The sequence below is a fragment of the Leucoraja erinacea genome, chromosome 10 (assembly GCF_028641065.1).
Source record: "Leucoraja erinacea ecotype New England chromosome 10, Leri_hhj_1, whole genome shotgun sequence".
In the NCBI taxonomy this organism is placed as follows: domain Eukaryota; kingdom Metazoa; phylum Chordata; class Chondrichthyes; order Rajiformes; family Rajidae; genus Leucoraja; species Leucoraja erinaceus.
Genome location: NC_073386.1, coordinates 26,913,612 through 26,929,354, shown reverse-complemented (window position 1 = coordinate 26,929,354; position 15,743 = coordinate 26,913,612). Strand labels below are relative to the sequence as shown.

Genomic DNA, 15,743 nt, shown 5'->3' with positions numbered 1-15,743 from the left:
TACATTGAACAAAAATTAAAATATTTATTGGCATGACAAATGAAAAATGAGAAACAGATGTTATTGCTGCCTATTATTTACTTATTCAATCATCTGCACCAATTTGTTGTGTTTTAATTGTAACAATTTTGTTGCATCACAGAATATAGTACAGAACATAACAGCTATCTGAAATTGTTAAATAATTTTTGTAAAGTGTTACTTTAAATCATGACGTGTGCTACCATTTAACACGGGTTCCAATTTTAATCTGAAGAAGGGTCCCAATCCAAAACATCATTTATCCATATTCTCCAGAGATGCTGCCTGACCCACTGAGTTACACCTGCACTTTGTTTTTTTTTCTCTTTTGTGTTCTTCTTAGCAGTATTGTATGTAGATCAATATTTTTCTACACATTTCATACGTTGCCCTGGTGTACTGCTTATATTTGCATAATGGAAATACATACAACTATATTCCCCATTCCTTAAATTTCCATTCCAGTGAGTGAATGTTGAAGGGGAAATTTTGCATTGTGCTACAATACATCCTGTGGCTATTAGATGATACACACTGCAACCACAGGTTGTTAGTGAACATAAAATCATACAGCAAGAAGAGGTCAAGCAGTCCAATGTGGCTATGATGGCATTTTGAGATCTATCCAATTATCCCCACTGCTGACTATTTCCACATATCATTGCAATGTTAACTTTATACGTGCAGTTCCCATTTGAAACCTGTAGTTGAATCTACCTTGTAACATTCCTAAAGAGAACATTTCAGACTATAAGGACCCACTGAAAAAAATCTCCCTCATTATCTATTAAGCATGAATGTATAAGGGGAAGCTGAGGAATAAACTGCCGGATCATGTTGAGCATCCTGGATGTTATATCTACACCGAGTCATAAAGCTATACAGCATGGAAGCACTTGGCCTAACTTGTCTATGCTAACCAAGTTGGCATTTTGGGCAAGTCACATTTGGCTCAGAGCCTTCTAAATCTTTTCTATCCATATAACTGTCCAAATGTCTCTTAAAAGTTGTAATTGTATCCACTTCTAGAGCTTTCTCCTACAGCTCATTCCAGATTCGGATTACTCTTTAACTGAAATAGATGCCCCTGAGGTCCCTCCTCACTTTAAGCCTTTGACCTCTAATTTTAGAATCTTCTACCCTGGAAATAATTTCATGTACATTAACTTTATCCAAGACCCTCTCGATTTTGTAGATTTCAATAAGGTCATCTCTTAGCTTCCTACACTCCAAAGAAAAAAAAATCCAAGCCTATCCCTATAACTCAAGCCCACATGTCCCAACAATATCTTGGTGAATCGTTTATGCAACCTTTCCAATTTACCACCCTCCACTACTCCACACAGTATTTCAAGTATGGTCTACCTAACAACTTGTAAATCTGCATCACGATGTCCTAACTTTTGTACTCAATACCTTTGCACATGCCCTTTTTGGCATTTTGTCCACCTGAATCACTATTTTCAAGGGAATATGCATCTATACTATAGATTTATCTGTTCTACCATGCTCTTCAGGAATTTACCAATTACTGGGCAGGTCCTGCCCTGGTTTAACGTACAACATCTCACACTGTTTAAAGTTAAATTGCATTTGCTATTCCTTGGCCCACATTCGCAAGCAATCTTGATCTAGTTGTAAACGTAGCTATCGTTCCTCATTGTCCATGTAGGCAAATTCCATACTAACGCATGTTTTGTAGTTGCTGGGAGATGAAGGTTATGGGATTCAGGTTGAACTGCTTCCTGCAAGAGTATTTGTATGGTTGATGTAAATTACTTTCAAATCAATCCTAGTTGATATTGGGCTCATTGATAGATTTTAATGATGCAATGTTGCATGAATGTTATTCTGCCAATTATCAGCCAAAGCTTGATTGTAACTTGTGTCATACTGCATGCAGAATAGGACACTTTATTGTTCAAGGAACATAACTATGCATAAGGGATCCAAACCATCACCTTTCCATTAACTCCACAGATGCTGCCTGACCCACTGAGTTCCTCCAGCATTTTATTTGTGCTGAAGATTCCAGCATCTGCAGTCTCGTGTGTACATATTTTATAACCCATTAATAGTCATAAAATGTTAATATTATTCACAAACAGACATAACAGTTTAATTATCAAATATCTGGGTATCAATAAAAATGTACTTTGTGATCCCAGAGGTCTTTAGAATTAGGGAAACTGCTTTGATTTTAATTACTTAATTTCCATAAGATTTACAAGGAACATTCCAGCCATGCAGAAAGATTGGATAGTTTAGTTTAAAGATACAGCGCAGACACAGTCCCTTTGGCCCCACCGAGTCCGCACCGCCCAGCGATCCCTGCACATTAACACTATCATCCTACACACACTAGGGACAATTTATACATTTACCAAGCCAATTTACCTACAAACCTGCACGTCTTTGGAGTGTGGGAGGAAACCGAAGATCTCGGAGAATACTCAAGCGGTCACAGGGAGAACGTACAAATTCGTACAGACAGCACCCACAGTTGGGATCGAACCCGAGTCTGCGGTGCTGTAAGGCAGCAACTCTACTGCTGCGCCACTGTGCCGCACATGTTTGTTGCTGCTGTAGTTGTTTTATTTTAACTTAAGAAGCTGAGGTGAAACTTTATTGAGGTATATGACAAATGAGGGGCCTAAATGAATTAGCCATGAAGGACCAAAATGAATTAGCCAAATGATCAAAATTCAGTGAGCACAGATTTAAAGTAAATAGTAGGACTGGAGGAGATAAGAAGAAAATGCTTTCCACTTGGCGCATGGTAGTGGTCTGAAATTGACTGTAACTCCAGCTACATTTAAAAAGATAAGAAATGAAAGCAGGAGTTGACCTCCATTCTATAAGAACATGGCTGATATTCTATTACAGGAAGGTATGGTTCTGCAACAGTCAGTGTTGCTGCACCACCGCTTAACGACCCAGGATTGAGTTTGATCCTGAATCTTCATTTGCGGGCATGAGGTTTGTATGGAGTTCAAACATTTTCTCTCTCTCCTCTCCCACATCTTCCTCTTCCCCCGCCCATGCTCTATTTCCACCTTGCCCTCTCATCCCACATGCCAAAGACATACTGACTGGAACTTGTCTATAGTAAATTGCACTTTGGTGTAATTACAAAAAGACTCAAAAGGGAATTGATGGATATGTGCAAGACACCAGCTTCAAATTCCTGGGCGTGCATATCGCAGAAGATCTGTCTAGGACCCAGCATATTGATGCAGTCATAAAGAAGGCCGATCAATGCCCCTTACTTCTTTAGAGGATTGGGAAGATCCTGTAAGTCGACAAATATTTTCTTGTACTTCTACAGGTGTATGGTAGATAACATGTTGGTTGGTTGCATCATGGCCTGGTTCGACTAATCGTATACTGCCCTGTCCATCACGGATATGGACCACCCCACCATTGATGCAATTTATAGAAGGTGCTACCTCAAAAAGGCAATCAGCCTTATCAAGGATCCACACCACCCTGGCCATTTTCCCATTTCACTCCTGCCACCGGGAAGAAGGCATAGAAGTTTAAAAAAACGTGACCTCCTGGTGCAGGAATACCATCCTAACAAGCATCAGGCTATTGAACATTAAACACCAACTAAACTTCAAACTATGAACTGATTGCATTAGGGACTTTGGGCTTTTGTTTTGCACTATATTTGTTTTTTTTATTTATTGAACTTTTTTGGTTTGTTTGTTATGTTGTCGAATTCTGAGTTTACAAACATGCTGCAAGTAAGAATTTCATTGTTCCATTTCGGAACATATGACAGTTAAACTCTATTGACTCTTTAAATAGTCTTCAAACTGCAGAGCATCTTGGACAATACAACTCACCCCCTCCACGAAACAATGGTCAACCCGAGGAGCACCTTCAGCAACAGACTGATTCCACCAAAATGCAGCACAGAACGCCTCAGGAGATCTTTTTTCCCTGTGGCTATCAAACTGTACAACTCCTCCTCCCTCTTCTGTTGTGGGGTTGACTGCCTCCCCCCACCCCCAATTGTTACACATCCCCAATCCTGGACTTTCCACTCGTCACTTTAATTTCATGTTTCAGGTATCTTCTTGTGTTTTATGACTGTTGGGATTGCTCCACTGGGAGTTGGCAGCGGCTTTGAAGGGGAAAATGGTTTCCGTCTGTGTCATGATAAATATAATTGCCACCTTCCTCCACCATATATGACTTGAATCTAAAAATTTTTGATTTCTGTCTTGAAAGGACACCATGACGGAGCCTCTGTAGCCCTTGGGTATCGAAAATTATAAAGTTTCACTCTCCTTTAGATGTAAAATACTAAATGGCTTTTCTTTATGTTGAGACCACAACCTCCTAGACACTCCAGCCAATGGAAGCCTCATCCATGCAACTACCCTGTCAACCCCATGTACATTTTGAACTTCGCTGTGTGATCACCTCTGATTCTTTTAAGCTCAAGCCAGGTCGGTCCACTTAAGTCTGAGGTCAGTCTGAAGAAGGGTCTCGACCCGAAACGTCGCCCAGATCAGACCGTAGAAGGGTCTCGACCCGAAACTTCGCCCATTCCTTCTCTCCAGAGATGCTGCCTCACCCACTGAGTTACTCCAGCATTTTGTGTCTACCCTCCACTTAACGTTTCTTTGTACAATAAAGCTGCCATCCCAAAAAGCCATCAGGTGAATGTTTGCTGCTCCCTCAATTGCAAGTTTACCTTTCTTGAGCAGAGAGCTGTTTAAATTAGAGAGGTTAAAATTAGACGGTACACAAAAAAGCTGGAGAAACTCAGCGGGTGCAGCAGCATCTATGGAGCGAAGGAAATAGGCAACGTTTCGGGCCGAAACCCTTCTTCAGGTTTTATATCTGTAATTATTTTGAGAAATTACTTATTCAGAAAGAATTTCTCTAATGCATTAAAAGTATACCACCGGGGGCTCCGCATGATTGGCAGCCCCGCCAACAGTCTCTGTTTTTTCCGTCCTTTTTTTAATTTTTGCTGTGTGTTAAAAATTTGTGTAAATGTTCTCCAGTTTGTTTTATGTGGGGAGGAGTGGGTGGGGGACGGAGGAAACTTTTTTTTTCAGTTTCTTACCTTGCCGGAGATGCGATTACTTTCCAGATCGTGGCTCCGGTCGCTCTGCGGCCTACCATCGATGGAGCTGGAGACCTCCTCGGACTGACTTTGGGCCCCACTGCGGGGCGTAGACTTAACATCGGAATCGATCCCTTACACTTGCCCTATTGTTCCAACCCGCGGCCTGCAGACTTTACATCGAGAGCTCGCAGTCTCGGGAGAGGCTAGTCGGGAAGCTCCAATATGGCGGAAGGTTCGACCAGCCCTGGCGCAGGGGAGTTTACATCCCCCGATGCAGGAGTTGATCGCCCCGATGAGGAGGGCCCAAACATCGCCAGCTACAGGAGTCAAGATCGTCCCGTCAACGAGGGCTCGAGGCGCCCGAACGTGGGAGCGCAAAGGGAAGAGATTGACCTTTTTTTTGCCTTCCATCACAGTGAGGAATGTGGTGGATGTTTATGTAAAATGTGTTATGTGTGTTCTGTTGCTTTTTATTCGTATGACTGGCTTAGCAAATGAAATTCTTCGTATGTTGCAAAACACACTTGGCTAATAAAGTATTATTGTGATTGTGAAAGTATTGTCAAAAGGCTCAACATAAGATACCATTTTATCATTTTTTTTTAAATACAGACAGTTGGTACGAATAAATCTGCCTTGTTTTACTGCCTTTTTCCTGTCTCCATGTGTTTCATTGGTACAATTTATATAAAAAGTACTGGTAGGTTTAGAAAAATGTATTTCTAAACTGTTGTTGGAATTGAAAAACTGATTTCATATGTTGCATTCCGGTCTATTTATAATAAACATTAATATGTTTGTAATATAACAATTTGATTATAAATAAGTAAAATTGGTTTATTGAAATGTGTTGCAACTATTTTCATTAATCAGTACTGAATTAATATATCTAACAGTACGGCTAGTGCTTGGTTAGTTTCTTCACACGATTTCCTTGCAATGCATACATGGTGATTTATCTGTTAAGTGGTGAAACAACCTTAATATAAAGTGCATAAAATATTTTTATTGAAAATAATAGTAATTATATATGATTTCTGCCTCAACTAAACCTGTTATATTTTATAGCAAACTTTACTGAAAATACACATAAAATGCTGGAGTAACTCAGTGAGTCAGACAGCATTTCTGGAGAAAAGGAACAGATGACGTTTCGGGTCGGAGCCCTTCTTCAGACTTCAAGGGTCCGACCTGAAACATCACCTATTTCTTTTCTCCAGAGATGCTGCTTGACCCGCTGAGTTACTCCAGAATTTTGTGTCTATCTTCAGTATAAACCGGCATCTACAGTTCCTTCCTACACATTTTACTGAAAATATGACACTTTACATATTGAATATTAGATGACAAATTAGAAGACTTTAAATTTACCTTCACTTCTAGTTTCCAGTTTACAGCTATCCAAAACATTTCTTTAATATCTTATTCAATATTTTTAATACATAATTTTGTTTTGCAAGCATGATATACAAGATAATTCACCAAAAATGATATAATTGGTTATTCAAATGCTTATATTACCATAGAGCCTTTAAAACGATAAGAACTCATTAAAAGTTGGTTGACCCTTGAATTATACTGTGAATAGGAAGCAAAATGGTTTAACAAATGCCATGGCATTGCTTGATATAACCATATAACAATTACAGCACGGAAACAGGCCATCTCGACCCTTCTAGTCCGTGCCGAAAACGTATTCTCCCCTAGTCCCATATACCTGCGCTCAGACCATAACCCTCCATCACTTTCCCGTCCATATAACTATCCAATTTATTTTTAAATGATAAAAACGAACCTGCCTCCACCACCTTCACCTTCACTCATTCCACACAGCCACCACTATCTGAGTAAAGAAGTGCCCCCTCATGTTACCCCTAAACTTCTGTCCCTTAATTCTCAAGTCATGTCCCCTTGTTTGAATCTTTCCTACTCTCAGTGGGAAAAGCTTATCCACGTCAACTCTGTCTCTCCCTCTCATCATTTTAAAGACCTCTATCAAGTCCCCCCTTAACCTTCTGCGCTCCAAAGAATAAAGTCCTAACTTGGTCAACCTTTCTCTGTAACTTAGTTGCTGAAACCCAGGCAACATTCTAGTAAATCTCCTCTGTACTCGCTCTATTTTGTCGACATCCTTCCTATAATTAGGCGCCCAAAATTGTACACCATACTCCAGAATTGGCCTCACCAATTCCTTGTACAATTTTAACATTATATCCCAACTTCTATACTCAATGTTCTGATTTATAAAGGCCTGCACACCAAAAGCTTTCTTTACCACCCTATCTACATGAGATTCCATTTTCAGGGAACTGTGCACAGTTATTCCCAGATCCCTCTGTTCACCTGCATTCTTCAATTCCCTACCATTTACCATGTACATCCTATTTTGATTTGTCCTGCCAAGATGTAGCACCTCACACTTATCAGCATTAAACGCCATCTTTCAGCCCACTCTTCCAACTGGCATAAATCTCTCTGTAGACTTTGAAAATCTACTTCATTATCCACAACCCCACCTATCTTAGTATCATCTGCATACTTACTAATCCAATTTACCACACCATCATCCAGATCATTGATGTACATGACAAACAACAGTGGACCCAACACAGATCCCTGTGGCACCCCACTAGTCACTGGCCTCCAACCTGACAAACAACCATCCACCATTACTCTCTGGCATCTCCCATTCAGCCCCTGTTGAATCCATCTTGCTACTCCACCATTAATACCCAACAATTGAACCTTCTTAACCAACCTTCCGTGAGGAACCTTGTCAAAGGCCTTACTGAAGTCCATATATACAACATCCACTGCTTTACCCTCATCAATTTCCTGAGTAACCTCTTCAAAAAATTCAAGATTAGTCAAACATGACCTTCCAGGCACAAATCCATGTTGACTGTTCCTATTCAGACCCTGTTTATCCTGATGCTTATATATATTATCTCTAAGTATCCTTTCCATTAATTTGCCCACCACTGACGTCAAACTAACAGGTCTATAATTGCTAGGTTTACCCTTAGACCCCTTTTTAAACAATGGAACAACATGCGCAGTACGCCAATCCTCCGGCACTATTCCCGTTTCTAATGACATTTGAAATATTTCTGTCATAGCCCCTGCTATTTCTACACTAGCTTCCCTCAATGTCCTAGGGAATACCCTGTCAGGACCCGGAGACTTATCCACTTTTATATTTCTCAAAAGTGTCAGTACATCCTCTTCTTTGAATCCCATAGTTTCCATAGCTACTCTACTTGTTTCCCTTACCTCACATAATTCAATATCCTTCTCCTTGGTGAATACCGAAGAAAATAAATTGTTCAATATTTCCCCCATCTCTTTTGGCTCTGCAGATAGCTGTCCAATCTGACTCTCTAATGGACCAATTTTATCCCTCGTTATCCTTTTGCTATTAATTTAGCTGTAGAAACCCTTTGGATTTACTTTCACCTTACTTGCCAAAGCAACCTCATATCTTTTAGCTTTTCTAATTTATTTCTTAAGATTCTTTTTACATTCTTTATACTCATCAAGCACCTCATTTACTCCATGGCTTTTTCCAATTTTTACTATTTCCTTTCAACCGAACAGGGACATAAAGATTCTGTACTCTTAAAATTTCACCTTTAAATGTCCTCCATTTCTCTTCCACATCTTTCCCATAAAACAAACTGTCCCAATTTATTCCTTTTAAATCCTTTCGCATCTCCTCAAAGTTAGCCTTTCTCCAATCAAAAATCTCAACCCTAGGTCCAGTTCTGACCCTCTCCATAATTATATTGAAACTAATGGTATTGTGATCACTGGTCCCGAACTGTTCCCCAACGCATACCTCTGCCACCTGACCCGTCTCATTTCCTAACAGGAGGTCCAGCACCGCCCCTTCTCTAGTAGGTACTTCTATGTATTGCTGCAAAAAACTATCCTGCACACATTTTACAAACTCCAACCCATCCAGCCCATTTACAGAATGTGTTTCCCAGTCTATGTGTGGAAAATTGAAATCTCCCACAATCACTACCTTGTGCTTACTACTAATATCTGCAATCTCCTTACATATTTGCTCTTCCAATTCTCGCTCCCCATTTGGCGGTCTATAATACACCCCTATAAGTGTTGCTACCCCTTTCCCATTTCTCAGTTCCACCCAAATAGCCTCCCTAGACGAGCCCTCTAATCTATCCTGCCAAAGCACTGCTGTAATATCTTCCCTGATAAGCAATGCAACACCTCCACCTCTTGCCCCTCCAATTCTATCACACCTGAAGCAACGAAATCCTGGAATATTTAGTTTCCAATCACAGCCCTCCTGCAACCATGTTTCACTGATCACCACAACATCATACTTCCAGGTGTCAATCCAGGCTCTAAGTTCATCCACCTTTCTTACAATGCTCCTAGCATTAAAATATACACATTTAAGAAACCCACCCTCTCTTATTCTCTGTTTATTGTCTTTTTCTTCTCTCTCCCCTACATTTTGGGTCAGAGTGCTACCATTCCGCCTCCTGCCTCACACACTGACTGCTAGCTTTCCCAATTTGAGTCCCTCACCACAACCATACCAGTTTAAAGTCTCCCCAGTAGCCTTTGCAAATCTCCCCGCCAGGATATTGGTCCCCCTCGAGTTCAAGTGCAACCCGTCCTTTCTGTACAGGTCGCACCTTCCCCAAAAGAGGTCCCATTGATCCAGAAACTTGAATCCATACCCACTGCACCAGTCCCTCATCCACTCATTTATCCTCCACCTCGCTCCATTCATACTCTCACTGTCGCGTGGTACAGGCAGTAATCTTGAGATTGTTACCTTTGCAGTCCTTCTCCTTAACTCTCTACCTAACTCCCTAAATTCTTCTTTCAGGACCTCTTCTCTTTTTTTACCTATGTCGTTGGTACCTATATGTACCACAACCTCAGGCTCCTCTCCCTCCCATTTCAGGATTTCTTGGACACGTTCAGACACATCCCTGACCCTGGCACCAGGAAGGCAAACCACCATCCGGGTCTCCTGTCTGCGTCCACAGAATCGCCTATCCAACCCCCTGACTATAGAGTCCCCTATTACAATTGCCCTCCTCTTCTTTTCCTTACCCTTCTGAGCAACAGGACTGGTATTTGTGCCAGAGGCCCGGCCGCTGTCGCTGCCCCCAGGTAGGCTGTCTCCCCCACCCTTCCTCAAACATGAGTACTTATTTTCAAGGTGTACAGCCACCGGGGTACTCACCAGTCCCTGCCTCTGCCCATTGCCCTTCTTAACTGTGACCCAGTTTTCTCACCCGTGGTCTTGGAGTGACCACCTCCCTGGAACTCCTTTCTATGACCTCCTCGCTCTCCCTGAGCAGACAGAGGTCATCGAGTTGCTGCTCCAGGTTCCTAACATGGTCCCTTAGGAGCCCCATCTCAACGCACCTGGTGCAGATGTGGACGTCTGGAGGGCACTCAGACTCCATGACCTCCCACATCTGACATCCAGAACAGTAAACTGCCCTGGCTCGCATTCTCCCCCTTATCCGAATACAAGATAAACAAGATTTCTGTAAGTTCGTAAAAATACAGGATTATATACTTCTGAGCTGAATGTGATAACAGGTCAACACAATTTAAAGTATCTACCACAAGAACAAAGAACATAAGATGTTTTTAATGGAATGAGTTGGTGTAATCTCAAAAGCTCAATCGAAAGAAGATGGTATAAGAACATCCAGTAGCATTTTTAAAAAAGTATTGAATTTATACTTGTCAGGGGAAAAGAGAAGAATAGCATGTCCAAGTGATCAGGTCTATAACAGTCATTGCAGGCATGATTAGACACTAATTCTCCTTTTGTGCAATATAATTTAATGATTTCATTTGCAAGATGTGCAAGCAAAACAATGAAATGAAACCATGAGTTTTTATTTTTAGATATCATCATATTGTCAGTGGGGTGCATGCTTTGGTATTCTACTACCCTCTGGCACCAAGCCAGTTCAATATACAGTAGGTCAGGCATTAAGCTGTGCCAGTTCTTTGTGCTGATATTGGAGCAAACACACCAATCAGGTGACTTAGTCCTACTCATACTGTAGCAACTATATATTCATGGATTAAATTATACTGCTCTGGATTTCTGATGTTCAAATAGGAATTTGAGTGATGCAGTAAACTCAGGAACTTTACTACTGATGCCACCCAATTTCAATTTAAGGGCCAGTTAAAAATGGATTTATTACCATTTTTATTCATGTGTAAGAAAGAACTGCAGTTGATGGTTTAAATTGTAGGTAGACACAAAATGCTGGAATAACTCAGCAGGTGAGGCAGCATCTCTGGAGAAAAGCAATGGGCGATGTTTTGGATCGAGACCCTTCTTCGGACTGATGTCATGGGAGGGGACGGGGCAAATATAGAATGTAGGCGGAGACAGTAAGACTAGTGGGAGAACTGGGATGAGGAAGTGAATAGAGAGAGAAGGCAAGGGGTATCTAAAGTTAGAAAAGTCAATGTTCATACCACTGGGGTGTAAACTACCCAAGCGAAATAAAAGGTGCTGTTCCTCTAATTTGCACTGGGCCTCACTCTGACAATGGAGGAGGCTCAGGACAGAAAGGTCAGATTGGGAATAGGTTAAGACGGACTACGCTGCTTCTGCGCCCATGATGAGGTGTTCCATACCAGGGCATCAGAGATGTCCTCATTCTTTAGGAAACGAGGGTTCCCCTCTTCCATCATAGATGAGGCTCTCCTCGATATCCCGCAGCTCCGTTCTTACTCCCTCACCCCCCATTCGTAACAAGGACAGAGTCTCTCTTGTCCTCACCTTCCACCCCGTCAGCCATCGCATACAGCATATAATCCTCCGACATTTTCGACACTTCCAACGGGATCCCACTACTGGCCACATCTTCCCATCTCCACCCCTTTCTGTTTTCCGCAGAGACCGTTCCCTCCGAAACTCCCTGGTCAACTCGTCCCTTCCCACCCAAACTACCCGCTTCCCATGTAGTCTCCCCTGCAACTGCAGGAGATGCAACACCTGTCCCTTTTCCTCCCCCCTTGACTCCATCCAAGGACCCAAACAGTCTTTCCAGGTGAGGCAGAGGTTCACTTGCACCTCCTCCAACCCCATCTACTGTATCCGCTGTTCCAGGTGTCAACTTCTCTACATCAGCGAGACCAAGTGCAGGCTTGGCGATCGTTTCACTGCACACCTCCGCTCAGTCCGTCTTAACCTACCTGATCTCCCGGTGGCTCAGCACTTCAACTCCCCCTCCCATTCCCAATCTGACCTTTCGGTCCTGATCCTCCTTCATTTCAGAGTGAGACCCAGCGCAAATTGTAGGAACAGCACCTCATATTTCGCTTGGGTAGTTTACACCCCAGCGGTATGATCATTGACTTCTCTAACTTCAGATAGCCCTTGCCTTTTCTCTCTATCCCGTTCCCAATTCTCCCACTAGTCTTACTGTCTCCACCTACATTCTATTTTTGTCCCGCCTTCTCCCCTGACATTTGTCTGAAGAAGGGTCTCAACCCGAAACGTTGCCCATTCCTTCTCTTCAGTGATGCTGCCTCATCCACTGAGTTACTCCAGCATTTTGTGTCTACCTACCATTTTTATCCATGTTGCCTCCTATGGTGCAAGCATGGCAATTTTAAAAAGGTATCAATGAAACAAAATATTCATTGATAATCTAAGTATGCTTTATGTTTTGACTTTAAAAAGGATTTTTTGATTATACTATGATCTTAATGTTGATATTGCAACAAATATTTTGGTACGTTTAATTTTGAATCCATGAAATATTCATAACTACAAATAAATTCTTGCACCTTTGTCTATTACGTTAGTTTTATTATAAAGTTGGTCCTTTGATCATATTAAGATGAAGTTGGTAGGTGGGGTGCAGATTGGTGGTTGGTGATACATTACTAAAACAACTAAAGATTGTTTCACTTCTTTCAGGAACCAAAATTGTTCTTGGTGAGTTGCAGTGTTTTAATACTTCATTTTTCAGAAACTAAAGCTTGGCCATCTACAATTCCTCTTAAATAGGGCAAAGTTTGGGATATGGTTTCGTGAATTATGTCGATCCAAAGGATGCAGAAAAAGCAATTAATACTTTAAATGGACTTAGACTTCAGACCAAAACCATAAAGGTAAGACGCAATTCTTTTTAAGCATTACTTTTTACATTGCGTAACAAATGTTTGATTAGATGAAAATATTGCTTTGTCTGAATCTTACATCATACAAAGTAATTTTAACTTTGCTCTGAAAAATGAAATGGCTGATATTTATTCAGTTCACAGTATACACCTCAGTAGAAATAAAAATTGAAGAAATGTGTAATAAGCAGTTGAATCAATATCACCCACATTATTGCCATTATGCAAGATCAGAAACTCCCCTGCAGAAAGCGGTATACATTTGTAGCTAGCTGTTGCCCAGATTTTGTTAACCTCAGATAGTGTTTTCTTTATTGGCGGATACAATTGATTTGAGCAGTTTCCAGTGTGAAAATTATATCTTTTGAAATGAACAGCGGGTTAGATATTAAAATCAAATACTTCACATTTTCACTTTTTAATTTAAAAAAATTGTTCAGTGATTTCCTTCAGTTCATAACTAAGATGTGGACAATTAGCCTGAGGAATGGGAGATTCAGATTTTCATTGGAGGAATTTGTTATTATATGGGGTGGAGTAGATTGAATGTCAAGGAACGTGGTGTGTGGGTATGTGTTGGTAACCTATAAAAACAGAAAATAGTGGAAGTATTCAGAAGATTAGGTTGTGTCTGAAAAGAGAACCAATTAACATTTCAGCCCTTTCATCAGAACTGGGAAGGTGATAAAAACAAGCTAGATTTAAGTTGCAGAGATGGAGAGAGAGGAATAATACAATATTTAAGAGGGAGTTAGATGTGGCCCTTGTGGCTAAGGGGATCAGAGGGTATGGAGAGAAGGCAGGTACGGGATACTGAGTTGGATGATCAGCCATGATCATATTGAATGGCGGTGCAGGCTCGAAGGGCCGAATGGCCTACTCCTGCACCTAATTTCTATGTTTCTATGTTTAAAAGGAATATCTCTGGAAGCATGAGGCTAGGAGGAAGAGGTAATTAGGCTATATCACAACATAACTAGATGGAAAATGTACTGTTACTTAAGCTTATGTACAGCCATGTTATCGGATTTAAGTAAAGCATTGCACACTTTTGAAGTGTTTATGCCCTTGTCCTGTTGTATTCAAGGTCAAACCAGGTATTTACCATTGTGATTCATCCTACTGCAGGTGTAATTGGCACGTCATCGTTTTTTTTACACATGTTGTCATTAATATGCCCATTAATTACTTAACAACAAAAATTAGATCAGATCATTCTTATCTCAATGAAGCAATCACGCAAAACATAAGACTGAAAATAGAGAAATGTGCATGATTTAATGGGACCCATTTTTATATTATTGAAATATGAAAAAGTATTAAAATTTGATTTTCAGCAATCTAAAACACAAATCAAAGTATCTTTTCACTGATACCTTTATCTCACAAATACCCGAATCTGTGGCTCTGAAGCTGTCACCAGCCAAAGCACGACACTCGATCATCCAAATGGAAAGTGGCCATCTAAGTAACCAAGAAAGTTTCCTTAAACAGTTTGTGGATAGTCCAACTCAAGGAGAGACCATACTGGACCATGTATTGGAAAACAAGCCTTTCCAGGTGACTGGTGTTACGGTGAAAGCATTTTGGAGATAGTGACCACAAGTTTTAAGCTAGTTTTGAATAGGAATAGGTCTGGATGTTGGTGGCAGGTACTTAATTGGGGCAAGGCAGATGACAATGTCATTAGGCAGGAGCTATGGAGGGTACATTGGGAGTAGTTGCTATTGGGTAAGTCCCCAGATGACATGCTGACAGGACCTGATCCTGTGCTGTCCTGTTCTGTGTATCTATATACTCAATGTCCGCTACAGCTATATTTCATTTTCCATGATCCCCCATCTATGGCTATCATGGAGAGATATCTTTAAACCACTGAATAATATCCCATGAGTCAGTTTCCGGATGTCATGCCAGCTGCATGCTTAATTGCGGAGATGGGATTTTATTACATCTTGGATGAATAAAGCAAGTATGTCCCAATTTGCGATCGTTTTTATTTGGGATAATGCCCAATTGATGTTAAGACGAAATGTAACTAACATTTAATGGACCAAAATTGAGCAAAATCTAGTTTCTAGATGATTATAACTGTTTTACACGTGTTAAATGTACCAGAGGCCAACTTTGGGCAAAGTTCACCATTTAATTTGTGGCATTGTTACTGGTACTGCCATATATATCAAAAGCACACCTGAGGCTATTTGCAATGACCAGGGAATATGCTAGACACATTCGACTAGATGTTTTCAAGGGCTTACTATGGCCCAACAAATGTCTGCCACTATTCAAACGGTTTTACTCTTTTACTTACCATCATGTGGATCTCGACCTCAATTCTAAAATATTTCTGCCTTCAAAAATTGAATTATCTTTGTGAAATTATCATCCATTAATTTATAAAGTAAATACGTGGAGTTTTTGGAAATAAGATGGACAGCATGAATTTACTAATTTCATAAATGGATAGATATGTGAT

The 15,743-nt window shown here is 40.8% G+C and overlaps 1 protein-coding gene across 5 annotated transcripts in view; it reads left to right on the top strand.

Moving 5' to 3' along the window:
* The window catches only part of elavl4 (ELAV like neuron-specific RNA binding protein 4), a 100,830-nt gene that overhangs the window by 59,919 nt on the left and 25,168 nt on the right, over positions 1-15,743 (top strand). For all 5 annotated transcript variants that reach the window (XM_055641805.1, XM_055641808.1, XM_055641806.1 and 2 more), the window contains exon 3: positions 13,152-13,255. In XM_055641805.1, the coding sequence (XP_055497780.1) occupies positions 13,152-13,255 (104 nt within the window). The remainder of the gene's footprint in view (positions 1-13,151; positions 13,256-15,743) is intronic.